Here is a 16,362-nt window from a genome sequence, read left to right as displayed (position 1 = left end):
CAAGTTACCCTAAAATCATAAAATGTGGCCGAATCGTTGCCCTCATCAGTGGCTAACGATAGCTAAGGGAGGGAAACACAAATCACAGGTAAACAACCTTTACAATGAAACTTTTACAACGCACTACCATTATGACGCAACTTTTACAACGCAAACCATTACAACGCATTGCGCTGGGGGGCGCTCTAGGATAGGGAATAGGTTTAATGTACTATCCAACACCTTCCCTACTATCCACGGGGACTGGAGTTGGAATAGTTAATTAAACTATTCCCTATCCAGCGCCCCAAAGCACTATGCGTGGTAAAGGCATGCGTTGTAAAAAACGCGTTGTAAAGGCATGCGTTGTAAAAGCATGCGTTGTAACGTCATACATCCCAAATCCCAAATCCATTCATCTGGCCTGCAGGCATCCAGCATAGGGACAAACTGGCTGTACCGGGCATCAGGCATTTCCCCGGGAGGATGAAATGGTGGGTGACGGTTTTGTTACTTACTGGGTGGCGGTTTTGCAGCAGTACTGCAATATCGGCCCCCAGTAACAAAATCAGCAAGCAAGTATAGTCCACTTACTTTCATTTCCAGTCTCCCCGGGCCAGCCAGTGATTGACACTTGTATACACACTCTTCTCCCAAACTCCTTGTAGTGGCCAGGCTTGTTTACTATGCACCGTGAGGGGGCCAGCCTGATGAAATTGCTAGGGCTGCTTTGGGTTCCCAATCTGGCCCTGATCTAGCATAGTTCCATAGAGTCCATTGGAGGTGGCTATTTCCTTTTAGGATTCAGCCCTTCCATAGGAGCTCTAAAGTGCAACTGATGGTGCGCCATCTTTCAAGAAGTACAAAAAGTTGATTATTTAACAAATGTTTCAGGAGATTTCATGTCATTCTATCCATACATCGCACCAGTAACCTAAAGCTTGGCTAAAGTTAACATATCTCTCATTATACACATGCCCATGTAAAAAATCGTCTACCCTGCTGAAGGTTGTCACTCCGGTTCCCCCCTAGACCCCTGTCCTGTAGCTGTTATTAAAAATGCCCCTGAGGTCACTCCGGCGACCATGACGCTGTTGCTGAATCTCATTTTAGAGTCAGGTCAGCATCCTAAAGCCTGGAAAATAGCCTCCATTCTGCCATTGATTAAAAATCCTAATCTGAATCCTAGTGATTCGAACAGTTACAGACCCATCTCCCGACTTCCTCTACCGGCGAAAATAATGGAAAAGGCTATGAATGTGCAACTTAACCTGTTTTTTAAAAACAGCAACGCACTGGATCCCACTCATTATGGGTTCGGAGCGGGACATAGTAATGAGTTGGCACTGATTAAAGTCATGGAGGAGGTTCGAGAGGCGGTGGACCAGGGAGGCTCAGATATCCTTATCTTGCTGGCCTTTGATAGGTCCATCATGATGTGCTGATGGGCCGACTATCGAAGGCTGGGGTCCAGGGCAAGGCCTTGACCTATTGAAATCATTCCTGGCTGACAGGTCACAAATGGTGGATCTGGGATGGGGTTGGTCAGAGCCTTTCGCCCTTCCTTGTGGGGTGCCACAGGGGTACTCCCTCAGTCCCATGCTTTTTAATATATATGTTAGCCCGTTGGCTGCCCTTATAAGATCCTTTGGGCTACAGTTAACATCATACGCGGATGACACACAAATTGTGCTGTCCATTCAGCGGGGTACAGAAGCTCAAACAGCTTCCAGATGTTACGACTGTATGAAAGCAGTAACAGGCTGGATGTCTGCAAATTGACTGAAGCTCAATGCTGGCAAAACAGAGGTGATTATTTTTGGGAACAACTCCAACCTCTGGTCACCAGACTGGTGGCACATTGAAATGGGCAACCTCCCATCCCCCATGCTGAAAGCTAAGAACCTGGGGGTGATTATGGACAACACTCTGACATTTGGGGATCAGGTCAGTGGGGTGGTCTCGACTAGTTCTTTCCTCCTCAAAAACCTGAGGAAAATAACATTCTTCATTACAGTGGAAAGTTTCAGGACCTGGGGGCCCGATTCACAGAATGAACTTAAGACTCAATCCTAAACTTACTACTGTTTTGGCATTCACAGATTGCACTTACTACTTTTGGTATTCACAGAATGAACTTACTACTTTTGGCATTCACAGAATGCACTTACTACTTTTGGTATTCACAGAATGAACTTACTCATTTCGGTATTCAAAGAAGTTAGGACTCCTAACTTTAGGACTCCTCAATGCCTTCTGTGAATACCGAAAGTCTTAAAATTAGGATTTTTCTCAATTTAGTAGTAGTAAAGTTAGGACTCCTAACTTAAAATTGTTAACGCTAAAATTGTTATAACGTTTAGTTATAACCATTTTCAGTTTGCTTTGCGGGCGGGTGGTGGGGCTGCTCTGCTTTCCGAGCGGGGCAGGGGATGAGTGGTTTGCCCACTCCTGAGTGCGCAAAGACTGTTTGGTCGGCCCTCTCGGGCATGCAGCTGCATGCAGCATTGTGATTGGCTTAGGGGAGGGAGCCTGGCTGTCTGCTTCCTGTTCCTTTTGGAAGCAGGAGAACAGGAGCAGGGTAGATGCGGGACCCGGTAGAAAGATATGTTTTTAAATATTTTTTAAATTTTTATTATGAATCCCACCGCGTGAACCGCCCCCGCGCCCGCCACCCCACCCGCGAGCCATGCCGGCCTCTACTGGTTAATTTAACGATTTTATCTGTTTAACGAAAAGAGGTCTCTTCACAAAAAGCTACACAGAACCCTATTGTGTCTATATCCTGGTAAACCAATTCCAGAACAATCTGTTTTGTCTGCTCATGTCTCCATGGAAATGAAAAACAGACTGGAGATATGCAACGAGCTAGGGAAGAATTTACATTGTTTCTGCATGCAAGATTCAGGACATCCATTCCACTCCCCCAAGTTAGTAACCACGTCAGGCCAACCGGGTCGAACTGAGTGCCCAATGAAAACAGTTGTTTTTATTTGTGTGGGTCCGGTGGGTCATCCCCAATGAGATTTGTCAACCTCTACCCCTGTGATTGAAATAGAAAAAATTTGTGTGTAACTCATGGGAACAAACAAACAAAGGGGACATGAGGCACGGTGTCAGATGTTGGGCTGTTGGATTTAAACATGTAAGGAACAGCAGAAATAGTAGATACTGCAACACAAACAAAAGGAACAGGTGGCCTCCACACCAGAACACATAGATGCTGAACTGAGATATTTAATACTATGAACCTATAAACACCTTTAAGGACCCTCAAACAAATACAAAGATAGCAGATCACTTTGAAATCGTTCAATGATAGTTCATAAACTGAAGATGGCGGCACGATCAGAAAGTGCTGTGGGTCGCCCAAATTGTGTAAATGGGCTATACAAATGCATGTAACGTAGCTTGCTCACTGTCATATGCTTGTGCCACTCCAACCTTCATGGACATTTTACTTTTGATTGGTGATCCATTATATGGAAGAGTGGGGCATGCTTTCAATGAGACCTCCATTACTCAATCCAGATAAAGAAAATCTGAAAGAATGACCCTAGCTAATCTGGGGTATGTGGTGCCTGTCAATGTACGTTTCAGCACTGGTGTTCAATAACAGCCACATTAAATAGATGAATACATCATTTATGCCAGTGTGCTGGATAAAGTATGCTGAAGGGATAACGCTGGGAATAGAACCTTCTCAAGGTTGGATTGACAATTTCCATAGGATATTTCTACTGTTTGAAAGTTCAGCTTGGTCCTGTTGAAGGCACAACAAAGTTTTAAATTGCCGACAAATGCTGACCTTTTTACATGAGGTGATGATTGCAGTGGAATATTGACACATATGGGTAAAAAGATCCCTTCAAGGAGAAGTTAATAATACACTGTTAACCATGCCCGGACTGGCCGTTGCGGGCACCGAGCAAACCCCCGGTGCACTGCAAGGGTGGGGGCCGGTTTTGGGGCCCTGGGGGCCGTTTTTGTTACAGGGCCGTGTATGCAGCATAGCCGCAAAATCGGCCCTGCAACAAAACCGGACGACAACTGGCCCCGGCAAAGAGCTCAGCCCTCCCCCCGGGGGCCGGTCGAGCACTTTTCCGGACCGGTTTTGGTTCCCAGTCCGGCCCTGCTGTTAACCGTCAACAGATTCTGGGTGGGCACCATTAGAAAATAAAACTATTTGACTTGTGAAATGAGCTTTTAGCATTCAATGGGCAAGTGGAAAAAGAATTGAATATTCGTATTTTCGATTCTTTATTTATAAACTGCAGACTTAAAGAATTGCATGTATTTTAATGTAAATTTAAGTTACTTAATTATTTAGAATTTTCAGGGTTTGCATCATATGTTACGTGAGTGGAGGAAAATGCAAATGTGCTGACCTCTTAAAGCTTTTATGATGTCATAATGAGTTTGCCAATGAAATTAGAAACAGGGGGGCAGATTTACGTTTCCTGGCGCATCCCTGCAAATCAGCAGGGATGCGCCAGGAAACATGTGACACGCATCGTAATCCTTGCGCCACCACAGATGAGCCGCATGTGCAATGTGGCGCATCATGGCGCAAGGAAATGCAGATGCGTGTCGCATCTGCTGCCGTAACGTTGTTGCAGTGCTAGAGTTATGTCGCAGGCGGAACGCAACTCCAGCACTGTTCCAAACTTGGCCTATCCTCAATATGGTGCGTCACGCCGTACGCCTGCTTCAAGCAGGCACAAGGTTTTGACGCAGCTGCGTCGGAAATGTGACTGAGTGAAATCTTGTAGATATTACTCGGTCACTTTTCCGAGGCATTCCTGCGACGGAATTATCCCCCCTTTACATGTGACGAATCTCCCTAGACACGGCACGTTGTAACTACCCTGCAGCATGGCGGGGGCGTAACACAGGCCCACGCATCCCCAGCAGTGCGGGGCGGCCCTCAAGCTCAAAGGGGCCCCCTCAGCGCTGCACTTCGGCCTGAAAGCTCCTAATAGAGTCCGGAGGGGGCCCCTCCATGTACCTGGCAGGGAGGCCCCCACAATTATCGTTACGCCACTGCAGCATGGTGCTGGCTTTACGCCGCTGCTGCATCACAGAAGTGACGCAACGGGGGCGCAAAAGTGGCGTACGGTGCTTGTAAATCTGTTCCAGGGAGTTCAAAATATATTTTCTATAGTGAGGAGTGAGTGCAGCGGGCCGGGGTTCAAGAGGGCTTAGTGAATGACTTTTAAATTATTCAGAACTTTCTTTAAATTGAGCCCAAGAGGGACGATTTGAGTTCTGTACACATGATTTTATGTTTGTTCAATTAAACTCGCCCTCTTGTTGGAACCAATCCTTGTAACATTATCAGACCCTGGAGTGAGAACTCTTTATTACTCTTTATTTATACAATGGATTTGTGCATCTTACTGTTGAATATAATAATGTCCTCCACAGAAACCGCACCTGACAAAAATACTATTGGCCTTATTTACAAGCCCATTGCGCCGCCAGTGTGTCACTATCTTTAACGCACCAGGGGCGCAATGGGGGTTCCCATATTTAAAAGGTCACATAAAGTCACCCTGCGTAACTTTTTATGGCCTTGTAAATATGTTTCCCTTGCACACGTTACTCTGCGTGACAAGGCTTTCCATGGGTGTTGCTGTTGGTGTTCCCATGCAACATCCATGGAACCGGACACATTTCCAGATTTACAAAGTCTTGTAAAGCTGGGAATGCGTCAGAATGCTACGCCTGCCCAGGGGAGGTGTAGGAGTGGCGCAACGAGAAGTATTTTTATTTCTCCTCGGTTTTTCCTTTTTCTATGCGTGCTGCATTCTGCAACTCAAATAGTAAGAGGAGAAAGCCTCCCAGGAAAGTTTTTGTGTAGGAAGATGTCCCTTCCTGCACAAAATCAATCATCCCCGCAACGCAGGCACCCTTGCAATATGACGCAAGGGTGCCTGCAATGGCGCATGGACGCCAATAGTGCGCCAGCACACGGTAAGGCACACAGATGTGCCATATTGTTGCTAATAATACGCATCTCTGTGCTTTTAAAATGACGCAGTTTGGCGCAGCAAAATGCCCAGCGACGGCGAGCTGCGTCATTTTGTAGTAAATGAGGCCCCATATTCTAAATATCGTTTACAAAAATATCACTCCATTGGGTGTAGATTTTTGATTAGGAACCCCAAAAGGGTGATTCACAACATTTATATATGAATATAATACTACACCCATCACCCACGTTGAACCCAATGGCTTCTTGGCGCCTTTTGTTAGCCCCTGTTCCCAACCGCCTCCCCCCAAATTCCAAAACGACGTGGAGGTTCGTTCATAGCATCTCAACCTCAGACTGCGTTCCAAGTGGCGTTCCCTGTTTTCTATTTCACTATTTGATATCTTTGGCGCGCCTCGGAGATCCGTTATTGCTCTCCTAAATCACACGAGATAGACAAGAAGCAAAGGAACTCATGAAAAGGAGAAAATGTGTGACGCACATTTTATTCAAGCGCGAGACATTCCCTGACAAAGGAGTACAGCAAGAACACAAGGCTGACTTTTATAAATAAACATATCATTTGGAATATAGAAATCAGATGTGATGTACGCGTGTAAACAGAAAGCACAGACAGAAAATGACGCAGCACGGATAAAAAACAAACGATGTTAGTCATCACGAGTGAGTTCCAGCTTGTCACTGAAGTCAAAGTCAGCCAGATCCCGACCTCCTTTAACCCCTCCCCTGCTGGTGATGGAACCGCTCCGTCATCAGCCGCGGTCGCGCTGTGCTGATGACGGAGCGGTTCCGTCACGGCCTGCTCGGCACGTCTGCGCGGCGCGGATTCCGCGCCTGCGCTGAGCGTTCCATTAAGCGGGCGGGGCCGTGACGGAACCGCTCTGTCATGAGCACAGCGCGACCGCGGCTGGTGACAGAGTGGTTCCGTTACAAGCATGGGCGCATCGCGCGCCCCCCCCCCCGCCCCCTTAGCGCTGCGGCGGAATAGCTGCCGCAGCGAAGGGGTTAAGAAGTGTTCACCCTCCTGGGTCACGGCCAAAGCGAAAACCTTCAACTTTGACCTCCAAGTATCATCACCAACACTTTTTTACCTCACCAGCCTCTTGAACTTCGCAAATATGGCAACATTCAGTAATTATCCGCGTGGAAAAAGCATAAGAGGGGATGGATGATAACTGATTTTAAGCACCCGGGAACAAAAAATATGTGCAAAATGTTGCCAACAATGCATTTAGCATACTGCCAAGTGTGAGATTTCTGAAATTAACAGTATTTGAAATAGGCAAAACTTTCCCAAATTTGCCAGTTTCAGAGAATTTGAATTGTCAGAACTTGTGAAGTTCAAGAAAATTGCAAATTGTAATTAAAAAAAGTGTAAATCAAGTTAGGACACACCATTCGGTTCAGGCCCTGGTAGAATGCATGGGTGTTTGCTTGAAGACAAAGGCGACAGATCGCTGTGGCATTATACAGTTATGTACTTGCACGTATAATAGTTAAGCCTACAATATTACTAAAACCATAATGCACATTGGTAAGCAACAAATGTTAACTTATTCCTAGGAAATCACATAAGACATATCTGCAATGAAAGTTGTCAATCACCAGTACTGCGCAGCCCAAAAAAAAATACAAACACAAAAAACAAGCATGGAATAAATCAAAAGATCTGTCACACATTAATGGACAATTTTGGAGGAATTTAGTATAGTCTTTTTACTGCAGGTACCAAATACCTCTACAATCTGACCACTTCTTCACATCTCACATAGACACTCAGATATGGGATGGTAATAAAAAAATCCATCCCAACAGATCTCTCCACTTCTCTCTCCCTCCGACCATGCCAGCTCAGGGCCACAACTTTACATAAAAACTCAGACTGGACACCCAGTGCAGTATCCAGCTAAGCAGACTATATCATGTGAAATACCATAAAGGGTAAGGAAGAGCTGTTCAAAGCTAACAGCATACTTAAAACTATAAAACTGCACATCTGTTTCTCACACTTCTTCATTCAACATACTGCTACATTCTGTGGCCCATAGCATAATAACCGCAACTCTGTGGTTTTCACACACGACCAGTGCTTAGTTTGTAAAAAAATAAGTGCCAGGGCCCTAGTCAGGAGGCCACTAATTCTTGCACTGCTCATTGCCACTGCCAGCGCTGCTAAAGACAGAATGAACACAACTACTAAACATCACACCCTCCAAGTGTGACAATTCAGACTATTCCAGGCCTCCAAAGTTATAAGAATCATTTGGGCAGCAGGTATTAGCCATTATTAATGTATATTGAATTAAAAAGAAACTGTTGATGTGCTAATCTCTAAATTAACAGACAGCGCCACCATGTGGCAGACCGTCATAAGTGCGAGATCATTTTTAATACTGGTGCCACCAGCTCAAATTAAGCACTGGACTTGACATGGAAACACTTCTCACCTAGGATCAAATTAAAACCAACATCTTTCCATCCGCACACCCTACATGGTGTTGCGTGCTACTCATGTCAGCATGCGTTTCCCTGCCACACATGGTATAAATGCTTCAATACAATGCAATACATTCTTGATAGGGGGAACATTTTGCATTACACCACAGTTATCTACCTGTCATTATATACTGTATGCAGAGCTTGTAGGACTAAATGGTGTTACATGTGTAATAAATATCACTTTATATATGTGTGTTTGGCAGCAAATGCAAGTGACATTATGTATGAGTTCTAACACCCAACACATCTGTCTCGTTTTCAGCCTTTGCATCTGGCAGTAAACTGTGGGAAGTCCCTGTACGTCAGAGGCAGCATCACAACACAGGAAAGCTGCACTGGGAGCCTCATTGTCAGTACCAACTACGCCATCTGCAGGACGGGGCCCGGATAGCAGCGCCACTCCCTCCCCGACTGGACGGTCACTGGATTTCCACTGGGTGAGTGAACTGCTAACCCTCACTATGAATGTAAATAATATAATGCACTATGTAGAGTTTGGTTGTTTGTCTGCAATCATCATAAGGAAATGAGGAAGAGAAAGATATATGGGGCAATTCACAAAGGCATTTATGGCAGCAGGAGGTGGCACTGGAGGAGTACTCTTTCATAGGCCTTTCGGGAAATGCCTCTGAAACGTCAACCAGCCTTTTAATAAAAGGGCAAAGAAGTCACAGCTTTATTTGTACTGACTGTATCTAGATATTCAAATTTAAATATCCATTGAATAAGTTTAGAGCTAATAAGCATGTAAGTGTATGCAAAAGAGTACTACTTTTCACACTCCAAAATGCCTATGTGAATAGGCTCCAAAGCGATCTGCCTAGGATCACCAACCTTACATTTAGGGGGAGCTTAGTTTAGGTCCAAGTGAACTCCTTAACCACAGGAAGATGTGGTGCTATGGCCAGAGCTACCGACTTCCGAACTGGGAACCAGGTTCGAGTCTTAATGCCGACTCAACATCCTCTGGTTCTGTGCTAATCACTTAATATATCTGTACGTATAACAATAAATATGACCTCACGTAATGTAACTGATGCTCATGTAAAGCACTCCAAAACCTTCAGGGCAAGTTTGCACTATAAAAAAGGGCAAAAAAAGAATACATTTTAAGATAACAGAAATAGAACAGTGAAGTATTTTAGGTAGAATTCCAGTACCTAAAATATCAATTTGTATGAGGGGGAGTTTAGCGACACTAAAGAGGAGAGGCTGTTGATTAAAATGCTATATGTGGCCTTGGGACACCAGGGTGGCTGGATACAATCTTATATTATAGAATTATAAGTGTTAGTTCTATGACAATGCCAGAAAGAATACCTATTTTCTCTGTGAAACTTTCTAAAAAAAACTCTTAAGTTGAATAGAAATTTAGGAATTTGCAGCCAAATTCACAAAAGCTTAGCAAAAAATGTTTGCTCTGAATGCAAATCTGCTATTGTATGCTTTTTTAAAGTAGTTTTATTGAGGGTATTTAGAACACGAACAATCATAATAACGTTTAACACGGCAATATAAGAATTACAAATCAGAGGTACTACAATTTGTAAAGTATGGAAAAAAACAAAAAAAAAACAGAGTTAAGAAAGGAGACTATTTTTATATGAAAAGAGGCAGGAGAGAAACATAGAAGAAGAAAGTAGGGGTGGAGTAGGAAGAAGACAGGAAAAAGAATGGTGAAATGTAGGAGAAAATATACAAAGATAACTAATGAATGTAACTGTGAGTGCACTACAGTTTAAAGGCTGGAAAAAGTCTGGAAAAAGAACACAACCTTCATTCTTTGGGCGTTTTAATTTAGACATGGCAATGCATGGACCTTTGTTGTTACAAAGACATTTTGTACAAATGGAATTAATGTGTGAACAATATTAATTAGGGACCTTGAATGGTAGTATAGAAAGTGCATGAAGGAAATGTGCTACAATTATCAGTTTAAGAGTATCCAATCTAGCCCATGATGATCAATGCAGAAAAGACCAGGATGAAAGTAACTTTTGTAATTTGAGTTTTAAAACACTAAAATTATGTTTGAAAATGTAGGAAATAGTGGGTAAAAACCAAACACCTATGTATTTCATTCTGGACAGGCACCAAGTGAAATCACTGTTTGCAAGTTTATGTCCCGAAATATAACTGAATCACCTGTAAAAAAGGGGGCTAAAGAGGATAAGGGATTGGACATGTAAAGAACAACATCATCAGCATACACCGAAAGTTTAATCTCAGGGAAATTGTGTTCAAATTCAGAAATAAGTGTGTCACATCGAATGCCCTCAAGGAAGGTTTCTAGACAAAGGATAAAAAGTAAAGGGGAGAGGGTACAACCTTGTCTAGTACCTTTATGTAAATTAACATAAGGGGAGAAATGACCATTAATAAAGACACTAGCACAAGGTTCCAAATATAATAGTTTTATAAAAGAAATACATGTAGGACCAAAACCAAACTATTAAATAGTGGTAAACATGAAATGCCAAATAATGTGTTCAAAAATGCCTTTTCAGCATCAAGAAATAAGGCTGTAAGGGGATCCTTATGTTTTTTAGCTAACACAAGAATATTACAGAACATTCTGGCATTATCTTCAGCAAGTCTGCACTTAATAAAGTCAAATTTATCTGGTTTGACAAGGAGAGGTATAACAGTTACTAGACGAGATGCAAGAATCATAGCAAATATTTTGCAATTATAATTGATTAATGAAATAGGTTGGTAATTCTTACAACCGGTGTGATCTTTATCAGGCTTAAATATAGGAACAATTACGGCGTCCATGAATGTACCACTAGTCTTTGAATTTGCAAGAAAATAATTGAAGAGTTCTAGTTACTTGGGGGCTAAAAAAGATGAGAATGAGGAAAGTAATTTAATAGAAAAATTATCTGGGCTAGGTGCCTTAGCTCGCTTTAGGGATTTGATGGCATCTTTAATTTCAAGCAGGGTGATATCAGCATCTAATTTTTGGACATGTGAGAAAGTGAAGGGGGTTGAGGAAGACTTGAATTTTTTTTCACTATGAATGTGTCCAGTATTTTTAAGCTCAAATTGAATTTTTAAGTAATTAGCTAGTATCTTACCAGCTTTATTTTGACCGTCATGATATTTAGAACTAACCTGGAATAGAATATTACATGCATCAGTAGTAGCAATTTTATTGGCTGTAATTAATTCATGTAAAACAGTGGAGGTTTTGGGGGAAGCATAAGTATGTTACAATTATTTAATTTGCTGAAGCGAAGCAGGGTGTTGGGAGCTTAGTTTCTTTTTCTTTGTAGCAGAGAAAGCAACTGTGAAGGCCCAAAGGAAGCCTTAAAAGCATTCCAATTATTAGGAATAGAGGTATCAATCAATTTGTTTTTTTGGAAAAAAGTCTGTGATAAAAGCAGTAGCTACTGTTATAAAATTATGATCTGACAAGCGTTAAATTTCCAACAACCAGTTTTGGATTTACCAAGGGAAAAATCAAAAGAAGATAAAACAGAGGCATGATCCAAAATAAAACGGTAACAGCTATTTGGTAACTTAAATATAATCAATTCTTGAGAAGGTATGGTGAACATTAGAAAAAAAAGTAAATTCACATAAATCAGGGTTGCAAGTTTTCACATCGTGATCGAGTGCTAATGGCTGGTTTGAAGGCCTTATGGGATTTGTTGGGAATTAATTTGCACGTAGATTTCCTGATCGTAAAGGGATCCAACCATTGATTGAAATCGCCTGCTATAATAATGTTATGATGTTATGATGAAGTTTTACTTTGATACTATGCTAGGATCAGGTTTAACTGGGCCATACATATTAAATAAAGAAATACGTTTATTATGAATGGTAGTAGTGGCCAATACCCATTGTCCATTAGCGTCACATTCAGTAGATAGGATTTATATTTTTAGCACTTTATGACATAGGATAGCAACACCACCCTTACGCAGGCCCGGACTGGCCGTTGCGGGCACCGGGCAATCCCCCGGTGGGCCGCATGGTTGGGGGCCGGTTTTGGCCCCCTGGGGGCCGTTTTTGTTACAGGGCCGTTATGCTGCAAAAACGGCCCTGTAACAAAAACGGCCGAAAACCGGCCCTGGCACAGAGCGCGGTCACACCTCCCCCTCCTCCCGGAGGGGGGGGGGGGGGGGGGGGCGGCTGAGAACTTTGCCAGGGCCGGTTCTGGTTCCCAGTCCGGCCCTGCCCTTACGATTGACATCTGTGGAAAAATACCTGACCAACTGATGGACGTTTCAATTTAAACAATTTAATATCCTTGCAATGGGTTTCCTGTAAAAAGGCAATATGCTGGTTACATTTGGACAAATGAGAAAGTACCTTTTGTCTTTTAACTGGATGTCCCAGACCACGGACGTTCCATGAGACAACGTTAAACATATAGGGGAACAAATATTGGGGAACAGTACCATGGAAGCCATGGTACTGTTCAAAAAAGAAAGGGGAGACAAAATCAAACCATGGTTTCACAACAAGATACAACAAAATACATATAAAATGTACACACAGTGATATCAAGTAACCAGTAAGCACTCACATATTGAAATAAGAAAATAAAACAGAAGAGAAAGGAAGAAGAAAATACAAGGATCTGGTAGAAGCAGCAGCTCAGGGAAAGAAGTCTAGATCATAGGAGAAGGACATGAAGACGCATTGTGGGACAAGTTAATAACAGAACAAGAATTACGACAGAGAGATGAAAGATAAATTAAGATACAGAGGCCATGTATTAAAGAAAGTAAAAAAGAGGAGATAAAAGGCAAAATAGCAGAATTCCTAGTATTGCTGAATAGTAGTGTCCATAGTATGAGGAGAAAGAGTCTGAAGAAACGCTTTCAGCATTGCAGGATCACAAAAGATCTTGTGGAGCCCTCATAAGTAATTTTGCATACGTAAGGATGAAGAATGTCATAGCGGATGTTTAATAATCGCATTTAAGGTCAGAGGGCCAGAAACTTGATTCTTCTGACATTAGTTGTGTTAGAGAGATCTTGAGAAATAAAGATGTTGTGACTAGACAAGACAAGACACATATGAGGAACAGGAGAAAGATTCCTCATGTCTTGGCAGCATGAGTATAAGGACGGCCAAGGCAATGTGCTTGTTGAATGTTAAAGGGAGGAGCATTAGGTATACCAAGAATATCTGGAACACATTTTTTCCTAGAATCCAAGAAGGTCAGGACCCTCGATGGCCTTGCTTTCTCTAATCCGTATATACGAAGATTATTCTGTCTATTCCTATTTTGAAGGTCCTCAGTATGAAGTTTATGTTTTAGGATTTCCTCCTCAAAAGTACAGATTTTAGTGGCTACATCTTGAAGATTACTAACACGCTGCTCCATTTCGATTGTCTTACTGCTTAAGCTTTTCATTGGTGGCACACATAAAGGGTTTTAGACCTCTCACTTCATCTAGAATAGTGTATAAAACAGCGTTTTGAGAGGACAGGATAGGTCAGGGAGGATCTTTTTTCACTCTTTTACATTTTGTGATAGAAGAAGCAGCTTTAGCAGATGTATGAGGATCACATGCCATTTGATTAAATGAATAGTATGAGTCCTTCCCATACAAAGGAAGATAAAGTTGACCAAAATGAGAGGAGACAACAGTGAGAAGAACGTCTGGTTGAGTAGCTATTTAAAGTTGAAAAGTAATAAAGTAGAAATATCCCGTGAGCTAGTATGCAGATGAAAACTTAAGGCCATCAACAAATGACCAGCAAAGGCACATTATGACTGGAGGACGTTGTTAGAGAAAGTACACTCCCTAGAGAAGGTTTCCCATAAAACATCAGGCTAGAGGGAGGCTGGGAAAACTCAGCACATAATTTCTTCAGAAACAACCTGCACATGGACTTCTTATAATAAAAGGAAAATCATTTAGGAGACAATGTCATGGCTATTAGATGGAACTTTCAGCAGGCAGTCGATGGTGCGCCAGATTAATGAAGTACAAAATGGCGGCTGTTACGAGAAAAAAAAAAATCACCACCACAACTCTGGGTTCAGAAAGGCAGAATTTAGTTGAAGTGGAGAGCAATAGTTACCAGGTCAGAGACCAATCAAAGTTCCATGTAGTAACACACTGATGAGGCAGGTAAAAGCGAAAACAGAAGGAGAACGCTGCATGTCAACCAGTAGAGTAGGAAGACATCGGGCAGCGTGCATCTAAAATGGCTGCTATGTAGACCGGGAAGTCACTGCCAGGGCACCGGGAAGAATGAAGGCTACATGTAGTGCACCAGTGATATCCTTTTAATGTAGGAGGCAAGAGGAATCATTAGATATGCCCCAAGCAGAGGTGCATCAGTCGGAAATGGCTATTTAGTTGAAAGAAGATCAATGTCGAGGAGGAGCTCAAACGTCAGTCGCCATCTTATTCAGCAAGGAAGCCACACACTCCCCACTTGTCTATGCTTAATCTGGTTTTTTTTTATTTAAGTGGAAATAATGTTTTGCCTTGCAAAAGACCCCTTCTATGCCATCTATTTTGGAATATTCTCATCCCCATCCAAACATTAACCCCACTTACTAGTTCCCCTTCTTCAGGTAAATTTCTGTGCAGTTACAGGGTGCAAACTACCATTAGGTCTTTAGTGAGCACCAACAAACTTATGAATCTGTGAGTGTTTACTAACTTTTACAGTTGGATCCACCCAAGAACGTTCGCTAAACCTACCCTAATCCAGAATTTGTATCTGGAAATTTAGCAATAATGTTGGAATTTCCGTATTGTCAAATTTTATTCAGGAAGGTAAAATCTGCCATTCTTGATACATAAAAGTTGTCTTTGTTTTAGTTGGGTACACAAAGTCTTATAAGTATTGGCTCTCAGTGAAGAAAATGGCCTTTTGATTTTTCATATATTCTATTATTTATGGATGAATATAACCTGCCATGGAAAATGCATCTAAAAATGCTCATATTAAAAATAAATCCTACGATAATGTCCATAAAACCTTTCACACTTAGTACTTCTCATATAATGTGAATAATATACCCCAAATTCTATAGATTGAGCAGGGAAAAACAAAATACGAAAAAGGGTCATACAAGTCTATTATATTTACATGATTGTCCAGATTCGTTTAAGAAAATAATGAAAAATGTAAATAATGTTTTGGGGAGGAGCAGGAGAGTTGGTGCAGTGCTCTAGGGTGTTAGGAAAGAATGCTGGCAGAGAGTGCACAGTTTCCTGTACACCTCCGAAAAAACTCATAAACATAATAAGTAGCTCATATACTTAGGTTTTAAAGGGACAAGAGAATTGAGGAGGTGAAGGGGAAAGAAGGAAGGGGCAGCGATGCAGCAAGGGGACAGCAAAAAAAGAAAAGACAAATATATAAACAATACAGTTTAATAATGCAAAAATATTCATAAAACAGGTGCAATTTATTTGATTGACTTTCCTTTCTTCCTTTATGAATTTAAACTCTTTCTGTTTCCTTTGTATTTATTTGTTTCATTAGTTGTACTCTAGTTATGTTATTTTTATTCGTTTTTTTAATTATATTTTGGTTTTGTCATTTTTGAACAGATTCATTAGGATCAGTCATAGAGGGGCAGTGGGATTGGCACTGTAATGAAACAGCAGTACAATTATAGACAACAGTGCCTCTATTGTGTTATGCCTGTGGTAACCGTACTGTCATGACTTCATGTTATATTGCTAATTTTTATTAGCCAGGCAGATAGCGCCGTGCATCAGTTATTTGGCACTGAAAAGGGATAAATCACAGTGAAGAAAATAGGCAAATCAAAGTGAATATGAGAGAAATTGAACAAAGGTAGCACTTGCATTTGTTACCTCTTTTCCTAAAAGGGTTGTGGTACCAGGAGCAGCTCTTGTGGACAATGGAGTTTACATTCTGGGACAGAACATCAG

General features: G+C 41.9%; 1 protein-coding gene across 1 annotated transcript in view; it reads left to right on the top strand.

The window, feature by feature from the left end:
* APCDD1L (APC down-regulated 1 like) overlaps positions 1-16,362 on the top strand; it is a 192,927-nt gene that overhangs the window by 155,355 nt on the left and 21,210 nt on the right. The window contains exon 2 of the mRNA XM_086932631.1: positions 8,736-8,910. Coding sequence (XP_086788757.1) covers positions 8,736-8,910 — 175 coding nt within the window. The remainder of the gene's footprint in view (positions 1-8,735; positions 8,911-16,362) is intronic.

This window comes from Lissotriton vulgaris, chromosome 7, assembly GCF_964263255.1.
Source record: "Lissotriton vulgaris chromosome 7, aLisVul1.2, whole genome shotgun sequence".
In the NCBI taxonomy this organism is placed as follows: domain Eukaryota; kingdom Metazoa; phylum Chordata; class Amphibia; order Caudata; family Salamandridae; genus Lissotriton; species Lissotriton vulgaris.
Note: the sequence above shows the minus strand (reverse complement) of the source record. Positions and strands in the feature narration are given on the sequence as shown.